Source organism: Protopterus annectens, chromosome 9.part0, assembly GCF_019279795.1.
Source record: "Protopterus annectens isolate FY-2018-M chromosome 9.part0, PAN1.0, whole genome shotgun sequence".
Lineage (NCBI taxonomy): Eukaryota > Metazoa > Chordata > Ceratodontiformes > Protopteridae > Protopterus > Protopterus annectens.
The window spans coordinates 1,050,687,628-1,050,713,199 of NC_056743.1; the positions used below are offsets into that span (position 1 = coordinate 1,050,687,628).

A 25,572-nucleotide genomic window follows, 5' to 3' on the forward strand; every position below is an offset into this window, starting at 1 on the left:
GATTTTGTTAGACTGTCATGGGATCACAAGTTTGGGAAAAAAAATAAAATGCACAATATAGCATCTACAACCCCATGTGTCTCTAAGACCTGTACAGTTATCTTCACAGTAGTTATTCCAGTACAGTCTTGTCCACACTCACTGTGAAGTCATGTATTTGGTCACACGCATTGGGTCACATTTGGGGCAACTGAAAAAGTGAAAACTTTTCCTTTAGCCCTTTTGAGCTTAGAAATCACCAGCTGCCACTAGAACAGAGTATGTGTGTCTATGGTGAACTTAAGGACTTTGCTGCTGTAAAAGAATGTTGTTTATGTTAGAAAGAGCTAAACGTTTATTCTATTTATTTATTGTTTTGTTTACCAGGAAAGTCCAGCTGGGCACAAGGCCCTTTTTCAGTGGAGGCCTGGGCAGAAAAGCTCCCATATGAAACAACTCAAAGTGCAAATAACTGCTTTCTTGATTTAAATAATATGTGGTAAACCACATTCCCTCTTGTGATGTTTTTTAGTATCATGAAAGTCCCTTGAAGTACCTAATTTGACAAGTTTGGTGGGAAAGATTCAGCTGTGCATGTTCTCCATGGACGCTGTTTTATTTAAACTGACTGGATATTTTTATGGTGTATTTTTATTATGCATTCCCCACTGAGGTGGTATTGATAATACAGAGGTAATATATTGCCATGAGTTTAATTTTACAACACTCTTGAGTGAGGGTGATTTTTTTTCCAATTTTGTGCTTGATGATTTGTATAACCACATCTTAATAAAAGGGTTGCATCTGGATGCCAGATGACTTATCCTTACATCGTCTTTACCTTATCTTCAAACGATCATTTTTATACTTAACATATCAGCACCATTATGTAAGTGCAGTAAACCAACATTTGCTGGGAGTGCTTTACAAAGAAATAGGGAATTTACTGAGCAGCCCCAGTGATTTCCTCTGCATTCTTGTTAGGTTATGTATTCGTGATATTCTCCTTCTCTGCAGGAGATAATGATTCACTGATTTCCATTAGTAAAGGTACACTTTAAGACATCACACGAAAAAACTAATACCCAATGGGCAGTAAACTTGTAAAAACAAAATGAACCACGAACAACAGTTTAAATCCGATAGCCTTTTAATGCTGCTCCACACACTAAGCGCTTTCACCATAAATCAGTGGCATCATCAGAGTGAATGGTAGCTGTTCACAAACTCCTTACATACGCTTCTCAATCACTTGCTATTCAACTAAGAATGAAGCACAATCATCTTAAAGCTAAACTACATACAAAAAAGAACCATACATAAAATACAATTGTAACCCACAGATGCAAATCTTATACTAAATATATAAAAAAGAAAATACTCAAATATTTAAAGTGTTTCCACCTAATGTAAATGCACTAAAATAAATCCACAACAATGTAAATATAAAATAACATATCTAACCTTTAGTGGCTCGCTATTTCAAAACTGGCCTTATAGAAATAAAATCATTCAACCCAGATGCTGCTGTTGCATTTAAAATGACCTGCCACTTATATTCCTTATGTAAGTGTCCCGAGTTACAACAGGACTATCTCATGTCCAGGAAGGGTTAATTGCAACACTCAGAGGGTGGTGTACTTAACTACATGTACCAGCTGTAGCGCATTTTACATAGGTAAAACTATATCCGTAGGCTGAGAGACCAGATAGTTGAACATCTTAGGGCCGATGTTCTATATATGCACAGTATTGTATGTACCAACTTTAAGAGATTTTTTTTTTTTTTTTTTGTAATTGACAGGGTGTTGCATAATGAAAGGGGTGGCAATGAAAAACTAAAAGTGGAACTTTTGGAATATAAGTGGCAGGTGATTTTAAATGCAACAACAGCACCTGGGTTGAATGAGGTCGAGGTCCAAAACCGACGACGAAGTTCTCCTAATCCAATCACTGGTACTCAGTGAGGTGCTTTTGCAGCCCCTGATACCTGCTACGTTCGAGTCGCAGGCCTCTACCGAGACCCATGTGGAGTCCGGCATGCCGCGAGATTCTCAAAGTATTGTACCCGTGGATGTCTCTCCCTCGGATGGGTCCGGAGCCGCTGAGCAGGCACCGGCTTCTGAGGGTGTTTTCAGGCCTCAGCATTTCTATATAAAACCGACGCCAGCTTCAAAAACAAAGACAAAAGCAACTTGTAAGGCTAAAAAGCCGATGCATGAGCCACGTGCTCAGGCCTCTATGCCCAAAAAACAGATGATCAAAATGGCTGAAGACTTAATTACCTTGATCAGGGGTTCCCAACCCCCCCCCCCCCTGAAAAGAGGCCTAGGCAAGACACTGATTATGAATCTTCAGATCAGGTTTCTATTTCTTCTGATTCCTTTTCTGATCAGGCATTTTCTGTACCACCCTATGAGGATTCAGATGCAGAGGAATCCATCCCATCTGCATCTCCTCCTGAGGATAATTCTTTTGGGGAAACCTTGCACACTTTGAAGGAACGTTTTCATTGGGAGAGTCAAGATTTCTCAGAATCAAAAAAGAGGCTTAGCAATTTCCTTCTTGTTCCTCAGCGTAGGCCTTTGGCCATACCTCCTGTATTAGACATTGTTGATGTGTTTTCGGAATCGAGCATGGCTCCAGATTCCCTACCTCTGGCTCCTAGCAAGTCAGACAGATATTACAGGGTTCCTGACTCTCGCAAATTTTTATTCTAAAACCCTGCTGCTGACCCCGAAACTATCTCACAGGGTCCCAAAGGTGTAAAGGCCTCAATAGCTAAGAATCTTACCCCCTCTGATAGAGATTCCAGGGCGCTGGATAGATAGGAAAAGAAAGTTTATGCATCTGCAACCTTGGCAATGAGGGCCTTAAACTGCCAGTTTCATATGCTTAAATATCAACAGCATGTTATGGGATTATTGAAACAGAAAATTATGTTGATTTCTGAATGTGCAGAAAATAAAGAATTACAGAAATTATTGCATGCAGCAGAACAGGTTGGAAAACATACTTTGCAATGTGGTTTTGATTCCTTGGAGGCCTCCTGCAGGGCCACAGTTACTGGATCTGTGATTAGAAGGCATGCCTGGCATAAGGAGCAAAATCTGCCTGATCATGTTAAAGCTAAATTGTTGGATGCACCATTACAGCATGATACTCTGTTTGGTAATAGGGCAGAAGAGGTGTTAAAGAAAATGGAAGACAAAGCTAAGTCTATTCAAACTGTAAAAGACTTCTTACAAGTGCAGCCGCCAAGATTCAGTAGACACTGGCCTACAAAAAATTGGTCCTTTCCTGTGTCCGACAGAGCCTCACGGGGCAAATCCAGGCACTCAAAAGGCTCCAGATATCAATCACAGGGTTCTTACAGGTCAAAGCAATGGGATGCTTCTACCTCCAAATCTGGAGGAAACAAAGCACAACCCTACAGTAAACAGTCTCAATGACTTCCCTCTGCCATCACCAAGCACTATCTTTTGGCAGCCCACTTATGGGGAAAACTAGCACTTCATGCTCAAAATTGGCAGTTAATAACCCAGGACAAGTGAGTATTAAATATAGTATCCCAGGGATATTGATTTCATTTCCATACCTTGCCAATTCCAAACGGTTGGCCAGATCTGCCACAAAATCAATGGGCAGAGGCACAGAAACAAGTTACGTCCCTTATGGATATGGGGGCTATTCAGCCAGTACCAGAACTAGAAAAAGGACAAGGATTTTACTCGACTGTTCTTGGTACCCAGAAAAGACAATGCCTGGCGCCCAATACTGGATTTATCGATTTTGAATACATACTTGGACATCCCAAAATTCAAAATGCTGACTTTGCAACAGCTTCTGCCCATGCTGGGCAAGAACGCTTGGCTAGTGACTCTAGACTTAAAAGAGGCATACCTGCATATCCCAATAAGGGAATCATGCAGAAGATACCTCCACTTCAAGGCTGGTTTTATGCATTAACAATTCTCTGCACTGCCATTTGGCTTATCTACTGTGCCCAGGGTCTTTACAAAGTGCCTGGCACCAGTAATTGCATTTTTCAGACAAAGAAGCATACAAATCTATCTTTACTTGGACGACTGTCTCATTCAAGCAGAAAACAAAGACATTCTGCTTCAGCATCTGGCGTTTGTAAAAAGGCTTCTAACACGCCTAGGGTACACAATAAATGAAAAGAAATCACAACTGGTACCCTCTCAAAAGATTACATTCCAGGGTGCAAGCTTGAATACAACTGCCCAGATGGCTTACCTTACGCCAGACAAACAAAGGCAACTGACTATTTACTTCAAACAGATGGCAGCAAAAACCCAGTTATCTGCAAGACAAATTCTACAGGCTTTGGGATTCATGGCATCCTGCATTCTACTAATTCCATATCCAAGACTGCATATGAGGAAACTACAGTGGTATCTAAAAAGTTTATGGAGTCAACATTGTCACAGTCTGGAAACAATGGTTCCCCTCATTCCCTGCCGACAACAGGAGTTTCTTTGGTGGGCAGAGACATGTCACCAGAACATGGGATAGTCTTTCACTCTACCCTCTGCCAACCAAACCCTAACTACAGATGCATCAGACTATGCTTGGGGGGCCCACCTGGCAGGGAGATGCATTCAGCGCATATGGAGCCCAAAATAAATGCATATCAACCAGAAAGAGATGTTAGCTGTTCAGAATGCCCTGAAACCCTTCAAGGACTTACTTCATCCAGGACAACTACTGATAAATATGGACAACACCACGATTATGTGGTACATAAACAAGTAGGGGAGTACACATTCCTACCCCCTTTGCAGACTAGCCATGGCATTGTGGGACACAGCTCTGACTTAGCAAGTACATATTCAAGCTCAATTCCTGCCAGGAAAACAAAATACTCTGGCAGATGACTTAAGCAGAAATCTTATGGACCCTCACGAGTGGAAACTGGATCCACAAGTCTTCAGCATGATAACAGAGAAATGGGGGAGCCCAGACATAGATCTATTTGCCTCTCCCCAGAATTATCAGCTGGACAAATTCTGCATAAGGACTTATCACAGACAAGCATGGAAGGTGGATGCTCTATCCTTCAGTTGGAAAATCCTATCCGTCTATGCCTTTCCTCCTCTGCCTCCTCTTCCCAAGGTCCTGCTAAAGGTCAGACAGGAAAAAACAAAAATGATCCAAATTGCCCCTGACTGGCCTCGCCAGCACTAGTATCCAATTCTAAGGAATATGTCTCAACTCCCTCCTTGGTACTTGCCTCAAATACCTCATCTACTGTCTCAGCAGAACAATCAAATTCTGCATAATCAGCTCCAAACTGTGAACCTAGCAGCATGGCTGATCATGTAATTATTCAAACACCACCTCTCAGTTAAATCTGTGATGGATGTTAGTTTGGAAGCCAGAAGGCCTAGTACTAGAAAATCTTACGCTGATAAATGGAAGAGATTCTGTGCTTGGAACCAAGCAGAAGGGACTGACATAGCAAAGCCAAATATTCCTCAGATTTTACAATATTTAACTGAGATGCTTGACAAGGGCCAATCTTTTTCATCAATAAAAATCCATGCCTCTGCCATCTCGGCTCATTACAACACAGTGCCTCCCATCTTTTCTCATCCTGTGCTAAAACAGCATGTTAGAGGGGCCAAAAATTTAAGGCCTCCCAAGATCATCACCAATTCCTGCATGGGACCTCAATTTTGTGTTGGAAAAGCTCACCCTGCCTCCATTTGAACCAGCAGCTACTGTGGATGTAAAGTTTTTATCTTGGAAAACAGCTTTCCTTCTAGCAATCACTTCAGCAAGAAAGGTTTCAGAACTACAGGCCCTCATGGCTGTGGAGCCTTTTATTATATTTTACCCAGACAGTGTGTCCCTCAGGACCAACCCTTCCTTTATGCCTAAGGTGGTATCCAGTGTGGCTCTTAACCAAACTATTCACCTGCCAACTTTCTACCCAAATCCGTAGAACAAGGGGGGAGCGGATTCTGCATTCCTTGGACTTTCACAGACAACTAAGATTCTACTTAAACAGGACCAAATCTCTAAGAAAATCTGAGCAGCTACTGGTGGCATTTGCTGCAAGATCAGAGGGGAAAGGCTATTTCAAAGCAGACCATTTCAAAATGGATAAGTCACTGCATTTGTTTCTGTTATTTGCATCATGGTAAACTGGTGCCCAAGGGTATCAGGTCACATTCCACCGGGGCTGCATTTACCTCAGCAGCTTTTCTCAGAGGAGTGCCAACCAAAGATATTCTAGAAGCTGCTACTTGGAGCTCTGTTCATACTTTTACAAAGCATTATCATTTGCCTCTCTTCTCTAAGTCCAGGGCAGGCTTTGCCACTGCAGTTTTGCAGGGCCTTATAGCCGCTCCAAAGGCTATTTAGTTCCAGCCTCCCATCCATAGTTTTGGGATTCTACCCAAATGTAATGACTGCAACAGTGAAACAAGAAGAACATAGTACAGTTGTGTACACTTACCATAAATGTAGTTGTTCGAGTGTATTCACTGTTGCAGTCCGTGTTACCCACCCGCCATCCCCCTTTTCTACAACTTCTCTTTCCTTCACTATACTTTACAGCCTTTGTGGTGTATTTGCTTTTAGATGAAGGTAAAGTTTATGTTACAATTGCATTTATATATATATATATATATATATATATATATATATATTTTTTTTTTTTTTTTTTTGCTCCCCATTTGGGGGGCACCTGACAATCTGGGGCAAGAAAAACTAAAGAAAATGGCGTCAGCTGCATGTTTTATACCCTTAACATCATGGAAGAGGAGATGGCAACTGACGCAGGACCCAAGACTTTGATATTCAAGCTGACTGGGGGCAACCTGCCAGCAGATTACTCAAATGTAATGACTGCAACAGTGAATACACTCTAACATCTACATTTATGGTAAGTGTACACAACTGTACTTTCTTGCCTGGGTTTTCCTCATTTTAATGCACATTTTTTTGATTTTTAATTACTGTACTTTTCCCTTAGAATGTTGAGAAACTGAAAATGTATATAATTAGGGCTTATTGTTTAAATAAACTTACATTGTAGGGACTGTGATAAAAGGAAGCCTTTGCTTTAAATGCATGGTTCCATTACACAACATGTATGTGCCTTTTTCACTGGAAACTGAGGAAGCACTTAGTTTAGGAGGACATATGTTTGTGTATAACTACACAAAGTAAGGATAATTTAATAGCTGCCTGTGTGTGAAACCCAAGATATTGGTGTATCTGATAAAGGGTGTACAAGTAATTTTCTGTGTAGCACAGGCATTCATTTTCTTTCTTACACCCTTGCCATGAGTCTAGATATTTGTAATATCACAGGGTGATCTATGGATCTACACGGTGCAAATGTTCGATTTAGTAATTTTGTGTGTACGTGTTGTGTGTGAGTGTTTCTTTTGCTTTTTGTTTGTTTCATTTTAGTTACATTTCTGAATTTTATGCTGATACCTTTTCTGTGTTTTGGTTGCCTGCTGACTGCAGAGTCTTCACTGCAGTTATATTCATTCATTCCTTTTACAGAGCAAGAGCTAATCTTAAACCGTGACCATCTTCTAGGCATCTATCATGGAGTTTCACTTGTCATAACAATTGTCACAAGCTCATGCCTCTGCAATCACGCAAGCTTTTGGCATGCATTGGGAAGTGCAAGGGTATGTTCATCACTTAAGGAAGAGTTGTAACCTTTCAGATAGCGATACATTCCTTGTGGTTTGTCACATCCTGACAGGCCCCCAGTTTCCTCCAGGCATACACTGCTAGGCATGTGTAAATGAGATATGTGTCCCTCTCCCATTAGGAGAGGACCGGGCTAATCCTCATCATTCTTCACCTGCACTGGCTGACCTCTGTAGTACTTGGGACACTTATCGAATGCAAGTAGTTTTGGTCATAGTCATGGCTTTATCCCCATCTGCCATGGAGCTGTCTTTACTGTGTCATCTTGTTAGGTTATTTCTTTTATTTTGATTTTTAGATCTGTGCTTTTTGACTTAAAATTATATTTTAAGAGATGTAGCTTGAATGTACTGGTTCTTATAGTTTTCTAGTTGTGTAAGGTTTTCTTGCTCTTCATATCAGTTTTGGTGAATGCAGAGTTTCTGTAGGCTTCATTTTGATATCTAGCAATTTTCTGCAGTGGGCTAGTGCATGTATGACATAGGTTCATTTAGACACATAAGAACTTGATGCTGGAGTATCTTTGGAGTTTTTCATTACTTAATTTTATGTATTTATTTTTCCCTAGTTATTTTGAAGTGCTGAGTTTATTTGTCATTTATTAGCCTCATATTTTTTATTTCTTTTTAAAATATATTTTCAAATGATGTATTCATTTATTAATATGCTTTTTATAAGTGTTTCAGTGTTACTACCAGGGCAAGTCAGCGTTTTCACTTTTGGAGGATTCCAGTTTGTTTCCATCCATTTTCGTCATATATGATAAACCCTCGCTTACATACATCAATCATCTCTATTCTCCCTCCAGGAAAAACAACAGCTGTGCATCTCTTTCTTTAATTAAACTGTATCATATATACCCTTTAATCCATTTCTAATCATTTCTGGTTCACTGTTTACTGTCATAACTTATCACATAGTAGTTTACAATGCTTGTTTCCTACTTTCCTCAAATAACCCTCAGCCAACTAAACAGACAAGCTTTGCTTTTATATTTCCATAAAACAGTTCATGTGTATAAAACACCTACTTCACCCCAAGCCCCTTTCTCCCTCTAAACAGTTTTCTTTCTCCACTAAATCTCCTTATACCAGAAGGTTGTCCTTTGATTTCTACCCCAACATTCATTCAATTCCCATATGCTTAACTGAAACAGATCATTATATGTACACATTCTTCAAGACCATTTAGCTTATACCAGTTTAAGTCCACATAAAACATTGCTATTCTCTCCATTTTATCAATTTTTTCTGTCACCAAATCCAATAAATCACCTTTCTCTTCTACCTCCAAACTACAATGTATACCATATAGCCTTAAGCTTCACTTCTATGCTTTGTCCTCCAGTCCACAGAGATGCAACTTGATCCTCAAAACTGTTCTTGTCACATATCAATTTCTGCCATTTACTGCCTAAATGGCTACATCACCTCCTGTTGGACTTCCAGGTCTTGAGCATCGTCAGTACCACCTTTTTTTTTTTTTTTTTTTCCTTCAGTAGTACCAACTTTGAGCCTTTTCACGTAAATTTCAGATAGTCCCATCAAATTCCATAACTCAAATCATTGTGCCTCTGGGCTGTTGCCATACTTCTCAACATCTTAGAGCAAGATATCTGGACAAAGCCGTGAATAAAAGTGGGACAAAGGCCTCAAAATAAGGACAATTTTAAAATATTCCTCTTACAAACTTAGAAAGTTGATAGAATAACAGATGTTCTTCGTGTTTCACTGTTGCAGTCATCACCCATGGATTATCCCTGCTGTGGTAGCCCTTGGCAAGCCCGAATACCAGAGTCAATGTTTTTCTGCATCGGCTGCTATTGCTTGCAATGCTATAAAGAAAGGCAGCCAATGCCATTACATCAGGCTTTCTTGCCATGGTGCCCGTAGCAGAAGCAGTTCATGAGTGTGCCGGTCTGTCGCTACCAGAGTTTGAATTACAGCTGAAAACGCATAAAGCTAAGTAACCTGTTGGGGATCCTTTTTTCTTGCACTAACCAATGTCCGAAAAAGTTAACATTTGTCTCACCTGTGGAAAGAAAATCCCACACTGAGACTTCCATTCATACTGCATCACTTGTTTAGGCCCAGACCATGATGTCCTCCGTTGCCAGTTCTGTGCCCTCTTTAACACCAGAACCATTCATCGTAGAGCTCTTATTGTAGCCATGTATTTTCATCTTCTGTCTTCACATTCTGAAATGGTGTCCGTCAGCCAACAATCCATAGACATTCTGAAAAAACGTAAGAATAAAGATAGAGACAGACCACACAAGGCTAAGCCTTCCAATGACTCTACTGCTAAGCGGGCCGTCAGTTCTCCAGAATTCAGTGAGGCACCTTTGCAGCCCCTGATGCCTGATTCGATACCTTTGCAGGCCTCTACTGAGTCTCTTTCGGAGTCCGGTATGCCACAGAAATCTTCTTCGTGTTCCGAGCCTTTGGTTGTCTCTACCTTGGTTGGGTCCGGAGCCGTGACGCAGGCACCGGCTTCTGAGGAGGTTTTTCGCACTATCGAATCTAGACAAAAACAGATGTCTTCTCATCCGACTACAGTTTGAAAAACTACCTCTAGCCACCATTTTACTCCTCCTCCACCACCCCAAGCTCAAATGCTTAAAATGGTGGAGGATCTTCTCACCCTTATCAGGGGTAGTCAGGCCACAACTTCTAAAAGGAAGAGACCTTTCCTTGAAATACTGACAGAACAGGATTCTGAGGAGTCTGATTATTCAGATTTTGAAGAGGAACAACAACCTCTGACTGCTTATGAGGATTCAAATGCAGAGGAATCCATTCCTTCTGCCTCCCCACCAGAAGATCTTTCCTTTGGGGAAACCCTTCACACCCTCAGGGAACATTTCCAGTGGGAATCCCAGGACTTCCCTCAGTCTAAGAAAAGACTAAGAGAGTTTCTAGACCTGCTCCAGCACAGACCTTTGGCCATCCCTCCAATCTTAGAGGTGGTGGATAATGTCTTCCATGAATCCAGCTTGGCTCCTGATGATCCCTCCCACCTGCTCCCAGAAAACCTGACCAGTATTACAGAGTGCCAGATTCTCACAAGTACCTGTACAGAAATCCTGCTGCAGACCCGGAGGTCATTACACAGGGACCAAAAGGAGCTAAGGCTAGTTCTGCAATGCATCCTGTTCCTTCTGACAAGGACTCCAGAGGTCTGGACAGATGGGGTAAAAAAGTATACACCTCTGCAACCTTAGCTATCAGAGCACTCAACTGTCAGTTCCACATGTTAAAATATCAACAACACACTTTGGAACTATTAAAATAAAAGATTTCAACTTTTCCTGACTGTGCCAATTCGAAAGAGTTAGCAGATTTTACTGCACTCTACTTGTCTAGTGGCCAAACACTCATTACACTATGGATATGATGCCCTAGAAGCCTCAAGCAGGGCAGCAGTGTCAGGATCTGTCATTAGGAGACATGCATGGTTGAAGGAACAACCTCTCCCTGATCATGTCAAATCTAAATTACTTGATGCACCCTTGGATAAGGACCGCTTGTTTGGAGTAAAAGCAGAAGAGGTGCTTAAAAAGATGGACGATGAAGCAAAATCTATGCAAACAGTAAAAGATTTCTTTCAGGTACAACCTCCCAGGTTCAGCAAGAATTTTACCTCAAAGCACTGGTCCTTTCCTGCACCTAGCAGACAGGGGCAAGGTAAGCCCCGCAGGGACATTCCACCCAGACTCCTATCCCAGGGACAGCAGAGGACCAAACAGTGGACCACTTCCGCTCCAAAGGCAGGGAGTTCTAAGCCATCCCTCTGTGGCAAAAACTCTCAATGACTCCCTCTCCCCCTCTGCCCTCTTTTAACGCACCACAAACTAGGAGGAAGGCTCTCTCTCTGCAAAGAAAATTGGCTTTCTGTAACAAAGGACCCATGGGTCTTAAAGATCATTTTTCAGGGGTACAAATTTTCCTTCAACAAACTCCCAATTCCAAGAAGGTACCCAGACTTACCTCCAAATCAGTGGGCAGAGGCATTGAAACAAGTCGAAACTCTCATATCCCAAGGGGCAGTAGAACCTGTCCCCTTTTATTCCAGACTATTCCTTGTTCTCAGAAAAGAGGGCACTTGGCGCCCCATCCTGAATCTATTCATTTTGAACACCTTCCTGGTGGTCCCCAAATTCAAAATGCTAACTTTGCAGCAGCTGCTGCCTATGCTGCCTGGTTAGTTATCCTAGATCTAAATTATCCCTACCTCTACATCCCCATAAGGGAGTCCTACAGGAAATTCTTTTGCTTCAGAGCAGGCTCACAACACTTTCAGTTCTCTGCGCTACCCTTTCACTTATCTACTGCTCCCAGGGTATTTACCAAATGCTTAGCCCCGGCCATAGCCTTTTGAAGACAGAAAAATATACAGATTTACCCTTATCTGTATGATTGCCTCATTCAGGAAGATTGCAAAGAAAAGCTCAAGGACCTCCTCTTTGTCAAAACCCTCCTTAACCTCCTTAGGGTACACCATCAATGAGAAGAAATCAAAGCAAACACCCTCCAGGAAGATCATTTTCTTGGGAGCACTGCTGGACACAGCATCCCAAATGGCCTTCCAATCCCCAGAAAAGCAGAGCTTCCTGCCTCTCTATTTTACCCAGCTGGCTTCCAGAAGTCACCTCATTGCGAGGAAGTTCCTGCAAGCCTTGGGGTACATGACATCTTGCATCCTTCTAATTCCTCTGGCCAGGCTTCACATGAGAAAACTTCAGTGGTACCTAAAGAACTTTTGACATCAGCACTCTCAACCTCTAGAGAACTCTCTCCCTCTGATCCCCTGTATAAGGGCCAAGTTTCTCTGGTGGGCAGGGGCCTGTGCCCTGTGCCCAGAACAAGGGTCTTTCCTTCACCCTCCGCCCAACCGGGCAGACCATTATCACTGACGCCTCAGACATTGCTTGGGGCGCTCACCTAGAAGGCAGGTGTACCCAAGGTCTTTTGGATGCCCAGCACCTTCTCTTACACATCAACCAGAAGGAAATGTTGGCAGTACAAAAGGCTGTGACATCCTTCAAACTGCATCTCAAGCCAGGGGTTCTCTTATCAAAACAGACAACACCACAGTAATGTGGTACATCAACAAACAGGGAGGGACCCAATCTTTACCCACTGTTCAGGCTAGCCATGATCCTCTGGCTGAAAGCCTCTTCCATGGGATTACACCTAATAGTCCAATACCTACCAGCGATCAACAACATCCTGCAGACTACTTAAGCAGAAACTTACTGGACCCTCACGAATGGCAGCTCCACAGAAAAATCTTTTTTACAACTCACTCAGGCGTGGGGGACTCTGGAGGTGGATCTCTTTGTGGGTCTATATTATAAGATTGAAAGTGCATATGTGCGACTACATAAAAGTCGGCAAATAATGCACCAAACCTAACAATAGCGAATGGCTACGTAAGCGAATTTTTCCCTAGGGAAAAAACTTGCGTGGCCATTCGCTAAAAAAAAATAATTTAACATCATAAACAGGTCGGGGCTCTGCCCCCCCCCCAACTAAATATACCAACTCTGAGATCACGCTATAAGGAAGGAAAGGGAACTCTGTGAAGTTGGCCAACTATCTCTTTGCCCTATGACATATTCATCGAATCACTTAAATGCAATTGGTTGAATATGTGTCGCTGTTTCCATATTCGCTCAGAAGCATTTTCATGCTTCTAATATAGACCCCTCTTTGCTTCGCATCTCAACCATCAGCTGAAAAAATTCTGTACCAGGGAGTATCACCACCTAGCGTGGAAGGTGGATGCCTTGACCTTCCCCTGGAACACCCTCTTTGTGTATGCTTTCCCTCCTCTGCCTCTTATTCCCAAGGTCCTGATCAAAATAAGGGAGGAGAGACCAAAAGCCATCCTCATTGCTTCAGATCAGCCCAGATAACACTGGTACCCCTTACTGCGCAGCCTGACCTTACAGCCTCCCTGGTAGCTTCCCCTGATCTCAGACCTCTTGACTCAGGTATTGGAGGGAATGCTGCACCCAGACTTGCAAACTCTCAAACTATCAGCATGGCTAATACTCTAAAGGCAAACAAGGGGCTCCTGTTAAGCAAACAGGTCCTACACATTATCACAGAGGTCAGAAGGCCCAGCACCAGAAAATCTTATGGAGGAAAATGGAAAAGATTCTGTTCCTGGAGCCAGTCCGGGGAGGCAACACCTCATAACCTTCTAGCCCTCTTATCCTGGACTACGTAGTGGAGCTACATAATAGTGGCCTCTCCTTCTCCTCTATTAAAATCTGCGTCTCAGCCATTTCAGCTCATTTTGATACAGAACAGCCCCTGTTCTCACATCCTTTGATTAAACAATTCCTCAGAGGAGCTTCTAATATCAGACCTCCCAGAAGACCACCCACTCCAGCCTGGGATCTGAATTATGTTTTGGAAAACCTAACCTTACCACCTTTTGAACCTGCTGCTTCAGCAGAACTAAAATACCTCTCCTGAAAGACTGTTTTTCTCCTAGCTATCACCTCAGCCAGAAGGGTTTCAGAACTTCATGGACTAATGGCCATTAAGCCCTTCATCATCTTCCATGCAGACAGGGTCTTCCTGAGGTCTAAGCCCTCCTTTATGCCCAAGGTAGTATCTAATGTAACTCTCAACTAGGCCATACATCTGCCCACCTTCTTTCCTAACCCTCAAAACAAGGGGGAAAGAATTCTGCACTCACTAGATGTGCACAGACAGCTTAGATACTATCTGGACTGTACTAAACCCTTCAGGAAAACAGACCAACTACTTGTCAGCTTTGCCACAGGGGCAGAGGGGAAGCCCATTTCCAAACAAACCATTTCCAAATGGATATCACACTGTATCCATTTGTGCTATGGATTGCATGGGAAACCCCCTGAAGTCCATTCAAACCCATTCCATTAGGGCTGCCTCCACTTCCACAATATTCCTTAGAGGAGTTCCCACCAGGGACATCCTGGAAGCTGCCACCTGGACTTCTGTCCATACCTTTACCAAGCATTACCACCTACCTCTGTTTTCTAAGGCTAGGGCAGGGTTTGCCTCTGCAGTTCTGCAGGGCCTGCTGACTCATGCCTAGTCTCTTTCTAATCCTACCCACCCCTCTCCTCAGCTTGTGATGAGCAGGTGATGACTGCAACAGTGAAACACAGTACAGTTGTGTACACTTACCATAAATGTAGGTGTTCCAGTGTATTCACTGTTGCAGTCCTGGTTTTCCTTCCTCCTTCCCCATTATATCTTCTTTCTTTAGGGAGACATAAGCTTCATATGGTGGCTTTTAGCCACCAGGACCACTTTAGCATATTTACCTGGGCCTCTTGACTGGTTAGGGCAAGAAAAACTGATGTAATGGTGTCGGCTGCCTTCTGTTACAGCACTGACAACCTGACGTTAGGCTGCAAGCAACAGCAGGCGATGCAGAAAAATATTGACTCTGGTATTCGGACCAGCCGAGGACTACCATAGCAGGGATAATCCACAGGTGATGACTGCAATAGTGAATACACTTGAACATCTTCATTTATGGTAAGTGTACACAACTGTACTTTTTTTGCATTGGCATGAATTTTCTGAAGGGTATGAACCCTGAAACTCAAACATCTGTCATTATTTTCTAAATTAAATCTTAAATGATTTTCCACTAGTTTGCTAGAAAACCACAATTTTATGAAAAATGGACCAAAAATATGAGGCAAAAACCTGTAGAGTTGAGAGGTATGTGTTGATCACCTCATTCACTGCTGAAGATTGTGGTGACTTGATTCCAACTCACAAATTCAGTCAGCTTCAGAGTATTCCACTTCCAACACTTCCACGACACAGCCCACATCCTGTGTCACTAGTTAGTGAACAATAGTGTTCCTTCTCTTTACAAAAAACGTTTGATCGAACAACTTTTGTTAAGCTGTTTAAACTTTGACTCAAATGAAGTGTCCAGTGAAAGTATCCAAGTGGCACCATGCATATGTTCATTTATAATCCTCATCATCAGCTCCCACTTTTTTACATGGAGCCATGGTATCACGTGAACTGCTGCCACTGTCCTACTTTCTTTGCAAATCATATCTGACTATCGCAGGACTTCTCTCATACAATATGTCCATTTCTTTGCTGGGAGTTCATGCTTCCTCCTTCCTTTCTTTCCCTCATCCTCTTCATCACATTGTCTTCTGCTTTTCTACACATGTGCCCAAACCACCTTAATCTGTTCCTTTTGACATTCTTTGCAATTGGAGTTAATTTGGCTTCTGCTCTGATGTCATCATTTCTTTGCCTGTCTCACAGGGTGCATCCTACCACCAATCTGTGACATTTCAACTCCATCACTTCTAGCTTCCTCAGTTGCTTCTTCACTGGCCGGGTTTCTGTACCATACACAAATACTGGTTGAATCCCTCTTTTGTCCAGCCTATGTTTTAATTTCTTTGACGTTCTTCTGTCACACACTACCTCTGACACACTGTACCAGTTGACTGTAGCCATTTTGATTCTGTCTTTGACCTTCTCATTCATACTTCTCTTCTCAACCACAGCTCCGATATACTTGAAGTTGCTAACATGTTCCAATATTTTCCCTTCAAACTCAATGTTCAGCTTCTTCTGAAAACCTCATTTGCTGCCATGACAACTGTCTCAGCTGTACTCACTTTCATCCCGTGTACCTCCAGTTGTACATTCCTTCCTCCATCATTTGCTGAAGTTCTTGCTCGGAATCTGCTTGTAATGCCACATCTTCTGCATACAGCAGCTTTGTCAATCTGTGTCTTCCAACCCGTTTGCTAATGTAGTCCATCACCTGTATGAGCAGGATGAATTTGAGTCATGTCACTGCTTAGGAAAGGTGAGCATTGATACAGCATGTACTTTGATATATTGTTCTTTGCACTTTTTATTTTTATAGGGAGTTGTATTTTTCATGTTTTTTTTTTTCTTGAGTTTTTAGGAATTCATCTTGCGTACTGCCTTCTCCATTGTTTCCATGCAATACAAAAACACTGAAGCAATTTGTAACCCAGTTTATTTTTACTACATAATATATGCTCCATAGCTTGGATAGTTTCACTTTTTACAGACATCTGTGGTTTGTATACTAGATGTAAAGCTTTCCATTTTTAATTAATTTGTTATACTTCCAATCCTACTGTCTATGAATAGAGGTCACATAACATCTTATAACTTGCTTTACTGTGTTGAGCGCTAAGTATACATCAATACACACAGGTACATATGTGCTCTAACACGTGCAATACCAAGCTATATTTTTTTATCTGCATTCTGTAAGTGTGATCATTGTCTTGCCTGAAAAAGGTTACATGCATTCAGCACAGTAATCTAGTCAAAGTAAGTATTTTATTTTAGGCAGAAGACTTGAAGATGTCATCCTTAAGTAATAGAACTTTTTATGTCGTTTTTGGTAGGACACTGAACAGGCATAGTCACATTATTAAAATAACTGGATTTAGACTTTTTTATTCACTACAGATTAGTCCCTGGAAATTAGCAAGAATATTAAAGTAAGCATTCTAAATGGAATTTATTTCATTCATCTGAAATTATCAGTTTTGGGATACTGACTTACATGCAGTAGCTGCATGCGATGTGTATTTAGCTATGTTGTTGGGTGTCATTTTCTTCCATAGGAAGGGCAACAGCTACGTTACTAACTGTCAAAACACAAAGTCCATCCTGAAAGTAAGAAACGACAATAGTGAGAAGAATGCATACGCAGTAAGCGCGCCCAGGTCCCTTATACTCGCATTATCGCCTTCATGTTGCATAGACATCAGAAGTACGGTCAGACGGAAGTACACTTTTTCCATTGCTAACTCTTTTCCCATGCATGCAGACTTTGGATCCAACCTTTGACATTGGAATGCTAGCCTGTCATTTGTGGAGTTTGTCCCTGTAACATTTTTCTGACTGGGGTGCTTGTCTCTCCCATTCCTCTGTTCCTTAAGGAAATGCAGAATACTGAAGATGAAAAGTGAAACAACTCATTTCCAAATCATGACAGTTCAGCCAAAAAATTTAAGTGGGGTTATCCAACAGCAAAGACTTTTGTTTTCAGAAGGTAATTTAGTGCTTACCTGAGAGATGCATTACTTTGATTCTTCAGTGAATTTCCCCATGTGGATGTTGCTACTGTTTGCTCAGCTGTTATATTTTTATAGTAGTTTATTACTGACGGCCAACAAAAACCAATCCCGCATTTTGTATTTTCTTTAAGAAAGGAAAGGTTCTTATTTTAGTTTTGGCTGCTCAGCCCAGCGGTGTCAGAAGTCTGCAGTGGGTGTAGTTGTCTACATTCTGTTCTACTGCTGCTTCTAGCAAATGGGCACACATTTCAATCAGATGACAATTCAGAGCAGTTAAATGTGTATTAAAAAGTAGTGGGCAGGAGCCTTTTTAGCTCATACTGTGTTGGTGGAAATGGGGGTGATCAAATGGAAAGGCATAGGCACTGGAAAAGAGTGCTGTAGTCCAAACAATGATGTACGTTATGAGCTGCTGCTGCACCTCAATGCTGTCTCTTAATACTGGCAGTCATCAGCGTGGAGTGCTGTGGTCAGGAGAACGTTAACTCATCCTGCACAGATGCAGTGTACTGACAGTGAAGGCCAAACATGCAGGTTTACAGTGATCTTGGAGGCTTTTTAGGAGGAAAAAAGTATCAGCAACTTTAAAGATATCACTGTGGGACTTAACATATGTAATACAGGTAACTGAATGCCTGTGACAGATAACCATACCTCATAGCGTTACTGAAAAGTATAATGCACATCATTGCATGTTGTAGTTCATCACTCATCTCTGTGACTGGCTGCTGACTATGTGTAATGAATGTATGGTCTCAAAGAGTGCACTCTTGTTTGATGGATGGCTGTGGTGATGAGAGAAGTGTTGCACCATTCACTGACCATTTGTTATTCTCAGCAGTTCGACCACATGAGGTGTGTATACCAGCAATTAGTTTCTGACTCATGAGAACTTAGTGTTGTCACTACTGTACGCTGCCAATAGCTAAACTCTGGGAACTGTAAGATGCTACAGAAGATGTTCTTCGTGTTTCACTGTTGCAGTCATCACACTTGGGTTATCTGCCTGCAGGTAGCCCTCAGTCGGCCCGAATACCAGAGACTTAGTATTTCTGCGTCGGATGCTGTTGCTCCAGGACTGACGTCAGGGGTGTAAAAACAGGCAGCCGACGCCATTACATCAGTCTTTCTTGCCGAGGAGGAGCCAGAAGCAGAAGCAGTTTGCAAGTGCTGGTCGGCCGCTACCTGAATTTTCATTTACGAATTTAATAATCCTGAAGTCTTCTAAAGCTAAGTACCCCATTGGGGATCCTTTTTTCTTGCTCTAATCGAAGTCAGAAAAAGTTAACAATTGTCTAGCCTGTGGAAAGCAAATACCTCACAGAGATTTTCATTCTTACTGCGTCACCTGTTTAGGCCCAGACCACAACGTCCCTCACTGTCGGTTTTGTGCCTTATTTAACGCCTGAACCATTCGTCATCGGGCTCTTTTTGTCACTAAATTATTTCACTCTCGATCTCCATATTCTGAAATGGCTTCAGTAAGCCATCCTACTACTGATATTCTGAAAAAACGTAAAGATAAAGACATAGACAGATCGCATATGTCCAAAACTGCCGACGATGCTTCCGTTAAGCTAGTTGCCAGTCCGCTGGTACTCAGTGAGGTGCTTTCGCAGCCCCTGATGCCCGCTTCATTGGCTTTGCAGGCCTCTAATGAGACCCATTCGGAGTCCAGTATGCCGCAAGACTCTTCTTTGATTATGGAACCTGCGGATGTCTCTACCTTGGATGTGTCTGGAGCCGCTGAGCAGGCACTGGCTTCTGAGACAGTTATTCACTCAACCAATGTTCGACTCAAACCGACTTCTTATTTAACCAAAACTACAGAGTTTCTTAGGCCCAGAGTACGCACTACGCCTAGAAAACTGACAACCAAAGTGCATGCACCTGCTCCTATGCCACAAAAACAAATGCTTAGCATGGCTGAAGACTTTATTACGCTGATTAGGGGAAGTCAGCCTTCCCCTACTAAGAGACAGAGTCCAGTCCCCTTCAGCTAGTACAGACTAGGAGACAGATGACTCTGAAATTTCTGATTGTGAAGACATGCCCTTATCTGCTTATGAGGATTCAGATGCAGAGGAATCCATTCTCTCTGCCACCCCTCCAGAGGATTTTTCTTTTGGTGAAACCTTGCATACCTTATGAGAGCATTTCCACTGGGAATGCCAAGACTATCCTCAGTCCAAAAAGAGACTCGGAGAATTTCTAGAGTTGCCTCAACACAGGCCCTTAGCAATACCCCTGTCCTGGATGTTGTGGATGATGTTTTTATGGAATCTTTCCTGAAACTTTACCTCCAGCCCCTAGGAAACTAGACAGGTACTACAGAATACCTGACACTCACAAATTTCTTTTCAAAAATCCTACTGCTGATGCAGAAATAATTTCCCAGGGGCCTAAAGTTATCAAGGCTACTACAGTCAAGAATCCCACCCCTTCAGACAGGAATTCCAGAGCTTTGGACAGATTGAGTAAGAAGGTATATACTTCTGCAACTCTTGCTATTAGGGCATTGAATTGTCAGTTTCACATGCCAAAGTACCAGCAACATGTTATGGAACTTATTTAACAAAAAGTGGCAACATTTTCAGGCTGTGCAGAAAATAAAGAATTGCAGGAGCTTATGCACTCTGCAAGCCAAGTTAGCAAGCATACTTTGTAGTGTGGCTTTGATGCCCTAGAAGCATCTTGCTGGGCAGCTGTCACTGGCTCTGTAGTGAGAAGACATGCTTGGCTGAACGAGTAGACATTGCCAGACCATGTCAAATCAAAATTACTAGACGCTCCTTTGAATAAGGACTGTTTGTATGGCACCAAAGCAGAAGAGGTTCTTAAAAAGATGGAAGAAAAAGCTAAGTCTATGCAGACTGTTAAAGAATTCTTACAAGTGCAACCCCCTAGTTTCAGTAGGCATTGCCCTTCCAAACACTGGTCCTTTCCAGCCCCCTCCAGGCCTTCTCAAACCAGACCCAGAGGAAACAGACCACCCAGACTATAGTCTCAGGGTATGTAGAGATCTAAGCAATGGAGTGTCCCCACCCCTAAAGCAGGGAGTGGTAAGCCACCTCTTTACAGAAAAAGCTCACAATGACTTCTTTACTCCACTCCCCAGCCCTGCCCAATTGCTTATGCCCCTAGGAGGAAAAGTTGCCCTTCATGCAAAAAAATGGATGTCTGTCACTTAGGACCAGTGGGTCCTCAACATTTTATCCCAGGGGTACAAATTTTATTTCCATTCACTGCCAACCCCAAGTGGTTTTCCAGACCTTCCTCCAAACCAGTGGACAGAGGCTCAAAACAAGTACTTTCCCTACTCAATATCAGAGCTATTCAGCCGGTTCCAGTAGAACAGAGGGGTCAAGGATTCTACACCAGACTCTTCCGGTACCCAGGAAAGAGGGCTCTTGGCGCCCAATCCTGGATCTTTCCATTCTCAACATCTTCCTGGTGGTACCAAAATTCAAAATGCTTACCCTGCAACGGCTTCTTCCTCTGCTAGCCAAGGATGCCCGGTTAGTCACCTTAGACTTAAAGGAAGCCTATCTGCATATCCCTGTAAGGGAATCATGCAGGAAGTATCCACATTTCAGGGCAGGGTCTATGCATTATCACTTTTCTGCACTTCCCTTTGGCTTATCTACTGAGCCCAGAGTATTCACAAAATGCCTGGCTCCAGCCATTGCATACTGCAGGCAGAGAAATATTCAAATTTACCCGTACTCGGATGACTGCCTGATTCAGGCGGACAGTCAGGAATTGCTACTGCAGCACCTGTCATTTGTAACAAACCTTCTCACCTCCTTGGGGTACACCATCAATGAAAAGAAATCAAAACTGGTACCCAGTCAAGAGATTGTATTCCTGGGAGCAAGCTTGGACACAACTTCCCAGGTGGCATTCCTCACCTCAGAAAAAAAGTCTATCTGACAGACTACTTCAAACAAATGGCCACCAGAACCCAGCTATCTGAAAAAAAAATACTGCAAGCCCTAGGGTTCATGGACTCGTGTATACTGCTGATTCCATGTGCAAGACTGCATATGAGGAAACTCCAGGGGTACTTAAAAAGTCTTTGATGCCAACATTCTCAGGACCTGGAAACAGTCATTCCTATCAAACCCTGTCTAAGGACAGAGTTCCTCTGGTGGGCAGAAGCATGCAACCACAACAGGAGACTGCCATTTACTTAACCCCAAGCCACCCAGACCCTAACCACAGGTGCATCAGACTATGCCTGGGGGGTATACATGGACGTAAAATGTATTCAGTGACATGGAGCCCAAGTCAAATTCATCTGCACATCAACCAGAAAGAGATGCTAGCTGTACATAATGCCCTGATAGCTTTCAGATCCGTAATCTTTCCAGGACAACTGCTAATAAAAATGGACAACACCACAGTTATGTGGTACATCAACAAGCAGGGGGGAACCCATTCCTACCCACTCTGTAGGCTAGCCATGGCCCTGTGGAACACGACCTTGGACATTCAAGTCCATCTGCAAGCTCAATTCCTGCCCGGCAAACAAAACTTATTGGCAGACGACTTAAGAATAATTCTCCTAGACCGAAACGAGTGGCAGTTGGAGCACAGCACCTTCAACCTTCTGATTCAGAAATGGGGGATCCCAGAGGTCCACCATCTCAGCAAATTCTGCACCAGGAATCCTTACAGCAGGGCCTGGAAAGTGTATATCCTATCTTTTCAGTGGGTAAATCTCTCAATCTATGCCTTTCCCCCTCTGCCTCTCCTTTCAAGAATATTACTCAAGATAAAGCAGGACAAACCAAGGACAGTTCTGATTGCCCCGGACTGGCCATGCCAGCACTGGTACCCACTCCTGCGCAGCCTGACATCGGTGCAACCCTGGCACCTACACCAGAATCCAACCCTCCTCTCACAGCAGGAGGGACAGATTCTGCATTCACAACTGCAAACCCTAAATCTTGCAGCCTGGCTTATTCCTTGAATTCTCCCCCAGCAACCTTAAGCAAACAGGTGCTGGACATCAGTCTTGAAGCCAGAAGACCCAGTGCAAGAAAAGCCTATGCTGATAAGTGAAAAGGTTTTGCTCATGGAGTCAATCTAAACGAGAGGACACAACACTGCCCTCCCTGCCTCTTATCCTGGATTACTTAGCAGATCTACTCCACAGAGGCCTGTCCTTCTCCTCCATTAAGATACATGCCTCAGCCATTTCTGCTCATTACAAAACTGAGCTACCTCTCTTCTCGCACCCTCTTATCAAACAGTTCCTGAGAGGGGCAAACAACTTAAGGCCACCAAGGAGAGCACCCACCCCTGCTTGGGACCTTAACTTTGTACTGGAAAAGCTCACGCTGCCCCCCCTTTGAACCTGCTGCATCAACAGAGTTCAAATTCCTCTTTTGGAAAACAGCCTTGCTTTAGCCATCACTTCAAGTAGAGTGTCTGAGCTACAAGCACTCATGGCTGTGGAACCCTGCATTATTTTCCATGCTGACAGAGTTTCCCTCAGGACTAACCCTTGGCTCTCAATCAATCCATCAATTTGCCAACCTTCTTCCCTAATCCTCAAAATAAAGGGGAAAGGATCCTGCATTCTTTGAATGTGCACACACAGCTCAGATTCTACCTTGATAGGACTAAGCCTTTCAGAAAATCTGACCAGTTACTAGTCAGCTTTGCAACAGTGGCAGAGGGCAAGGCCATTTCCAAACAAACCATTTCCAAATGGATAGCACACTGCATCCATTTCTGCTACAAGCATCATAGGGAACCAACCCCTCAGGGGTCAGAACACATTCCACTATGGCAGCATCTACCTCTACAGCATTTCTCAGGGGAGTCCCTACCAGGGATTTCCTGGAGGCTGCTACCTGGAGTTCTGTACACACCTTCACCAACCATTACCACCTGCCTATCTTTTCCAAATCCAGGGCAGGATTTGCTACAGCAGTCCTGTAAGGCATACTAGCCAGCCCTAACTCTTCTTGACTGCCACCACCCTTCTTCAGCTTTGGGAATCCACCCAAGTGTGATGACTGCAACAGTGAAACACGAAGAACATAGTACAGTTGTGTACACTTACCATAAATGTAGATGTTCGAGTATATTCACTGTGCAGTCCTGGTTTCCCTCCCTCCAGCCCACTGGTTCTCTCTCTCTCTCTCTGTCTCATATTTATGGCTATTACTAACCCCTTCTGGGGTATTGGTATTTAATTTTTACAGGTGGTGTGTTCCCCACCATAACCTAGCTCCCTATTTGGGGGGCTGCTGACATTTGGGGCAAGAAAAACTGATGTAATGGCGTCAGCTGCCTGTTTTTATACCCCCTGATGACTTGGCGTCAGTCCTGGAGCGACAGCATCAGATGCAGAAATACTAAGTCTCTGGAATTTGGGCCTACTGAGGGCTACCTGCAGGCAGATAACCCAAGTGTGATGACTGCAACAGTGAATACACTTGAACATCTACATTTATGGTAAGTGTACACAACTGTACTTTCCGTGTTGTTCTGCTTTCTGTATTTTTTACTTTGCAGATTAACTACCATGTGACATTAAAAACTGTCACATTTCTTAACTAGCATCTGAGCATATTTATCATTTAAACATTGAACTGCATTTTCTACTCACTCACAAACTGTCAATTACAGGTTTTACTTTTTTTTTTTGTCACCAGGGAAACAAGGGAAAAACTGGAGTAATCATTGCAGCGTATATGCACTACAGCAAGATTTCAGCTGGGTGAGTTTCTGCTTTTTTTTAAAAACATCATTTTCAGGTCTTCATCTTCATTGTTCACACTAAAAAAAAATATTTTAACAGTGTGATAATAGCCGCAGTATTCAGCATGGCATGCCTGTCGATGTGCAGACACTTAAAGTAGGTACAAAAGCCATGAAGGTCTAGGTACATCCAGCCAAAAATCTGGATATGTATTAGCATAAAATTTAAATACCAGATAGCGTACAACTTTGCCCGCTGGAGGTAGGAGTGTGGGATACTACTTCAACAGACATTTCAAAAACTGAGAGCGGCTTAAATGATGGGAAGTATGTGTACATTATTAAAGAGTCGGTGTAAAATCTGTAGATGTCAGTGAACTGTACTGCAAAATTGTACCACACAATGTCATTTATTTTTGATCCTGAAAAAGGAAGATGTAAGATGTATGTCCAATTTCTTTATGTTATTGGTACCGGTAGTATGTTGGTTATGTAGTATGGTTGTCTGATTTTCTGGGCAGCTTCAAAAATCACAAGTGATAGGCGGGAATCAGAAAATTGTGTGAAGGGCTAAATCAAGCCTGTGAAGATAGGGATATGCATGCAAAAATAGGTACATTATGTGCAGAGATAATTCAGTCCTGAAAATACGTATGTTCCTCCAAAATAGGGATAGTTGAGAAATCCGCAGAATTGTTAGTATGCTTACACTGGAGAAGTTTTTCATGCTGAGGTTTTTTCTCCCAATTCTGTGGTTGAATTTTAGGTACTGCATGTTCAAATGTTAATGGGGTAATTCTAGTCATTAAATCATTTTGTCTCTAGCAGTCTTAATATCTCTATAGGCTCTTATCTTGCTGAGGTCATACACATTTAGTAATCTATGATATCCAAGAAACTTATTAACATAGCTGGCTTCTTTCCTGCATTTGAGATTTAATGTAAACAAAGTTTAAGCTTATGCACTTTGGAGTTTGGAACCTACAGAGACTGTACTGTCTTGCTGGGATACCCTTAAGCAGAAAAAAGAAGGGGAAAGGATCTGAAATAACAATTAC

The 25,572-nt window shown here is 42.6% G+C and overlaps 1 protein-coding gene across 4 annotated transcripts in view; it reads left to right on the top strand.

Moving 5' to 3' along the window:
* Positions 1-25,572, top strand: part of TNS2 (tensin 2) — a 1,145,004-nt gene that overhangs the window by 940,762 nt on the left and 178,670 nt on the right. For all 4 annotated transcript variants that reach the window (XM_044083852.1, XM_044083850.1, XM_044083851.1 and 1 more), the window contains one exon: positions 24,469-24,533. In XM_044083852.1, the coding sequence (XP_043939787.1) occupies positions 24,469-24,533 (65 nt within the window). The remainder of the gene's footprint in view (positions 1-24,468; positions 24,534-25,572) is intronic.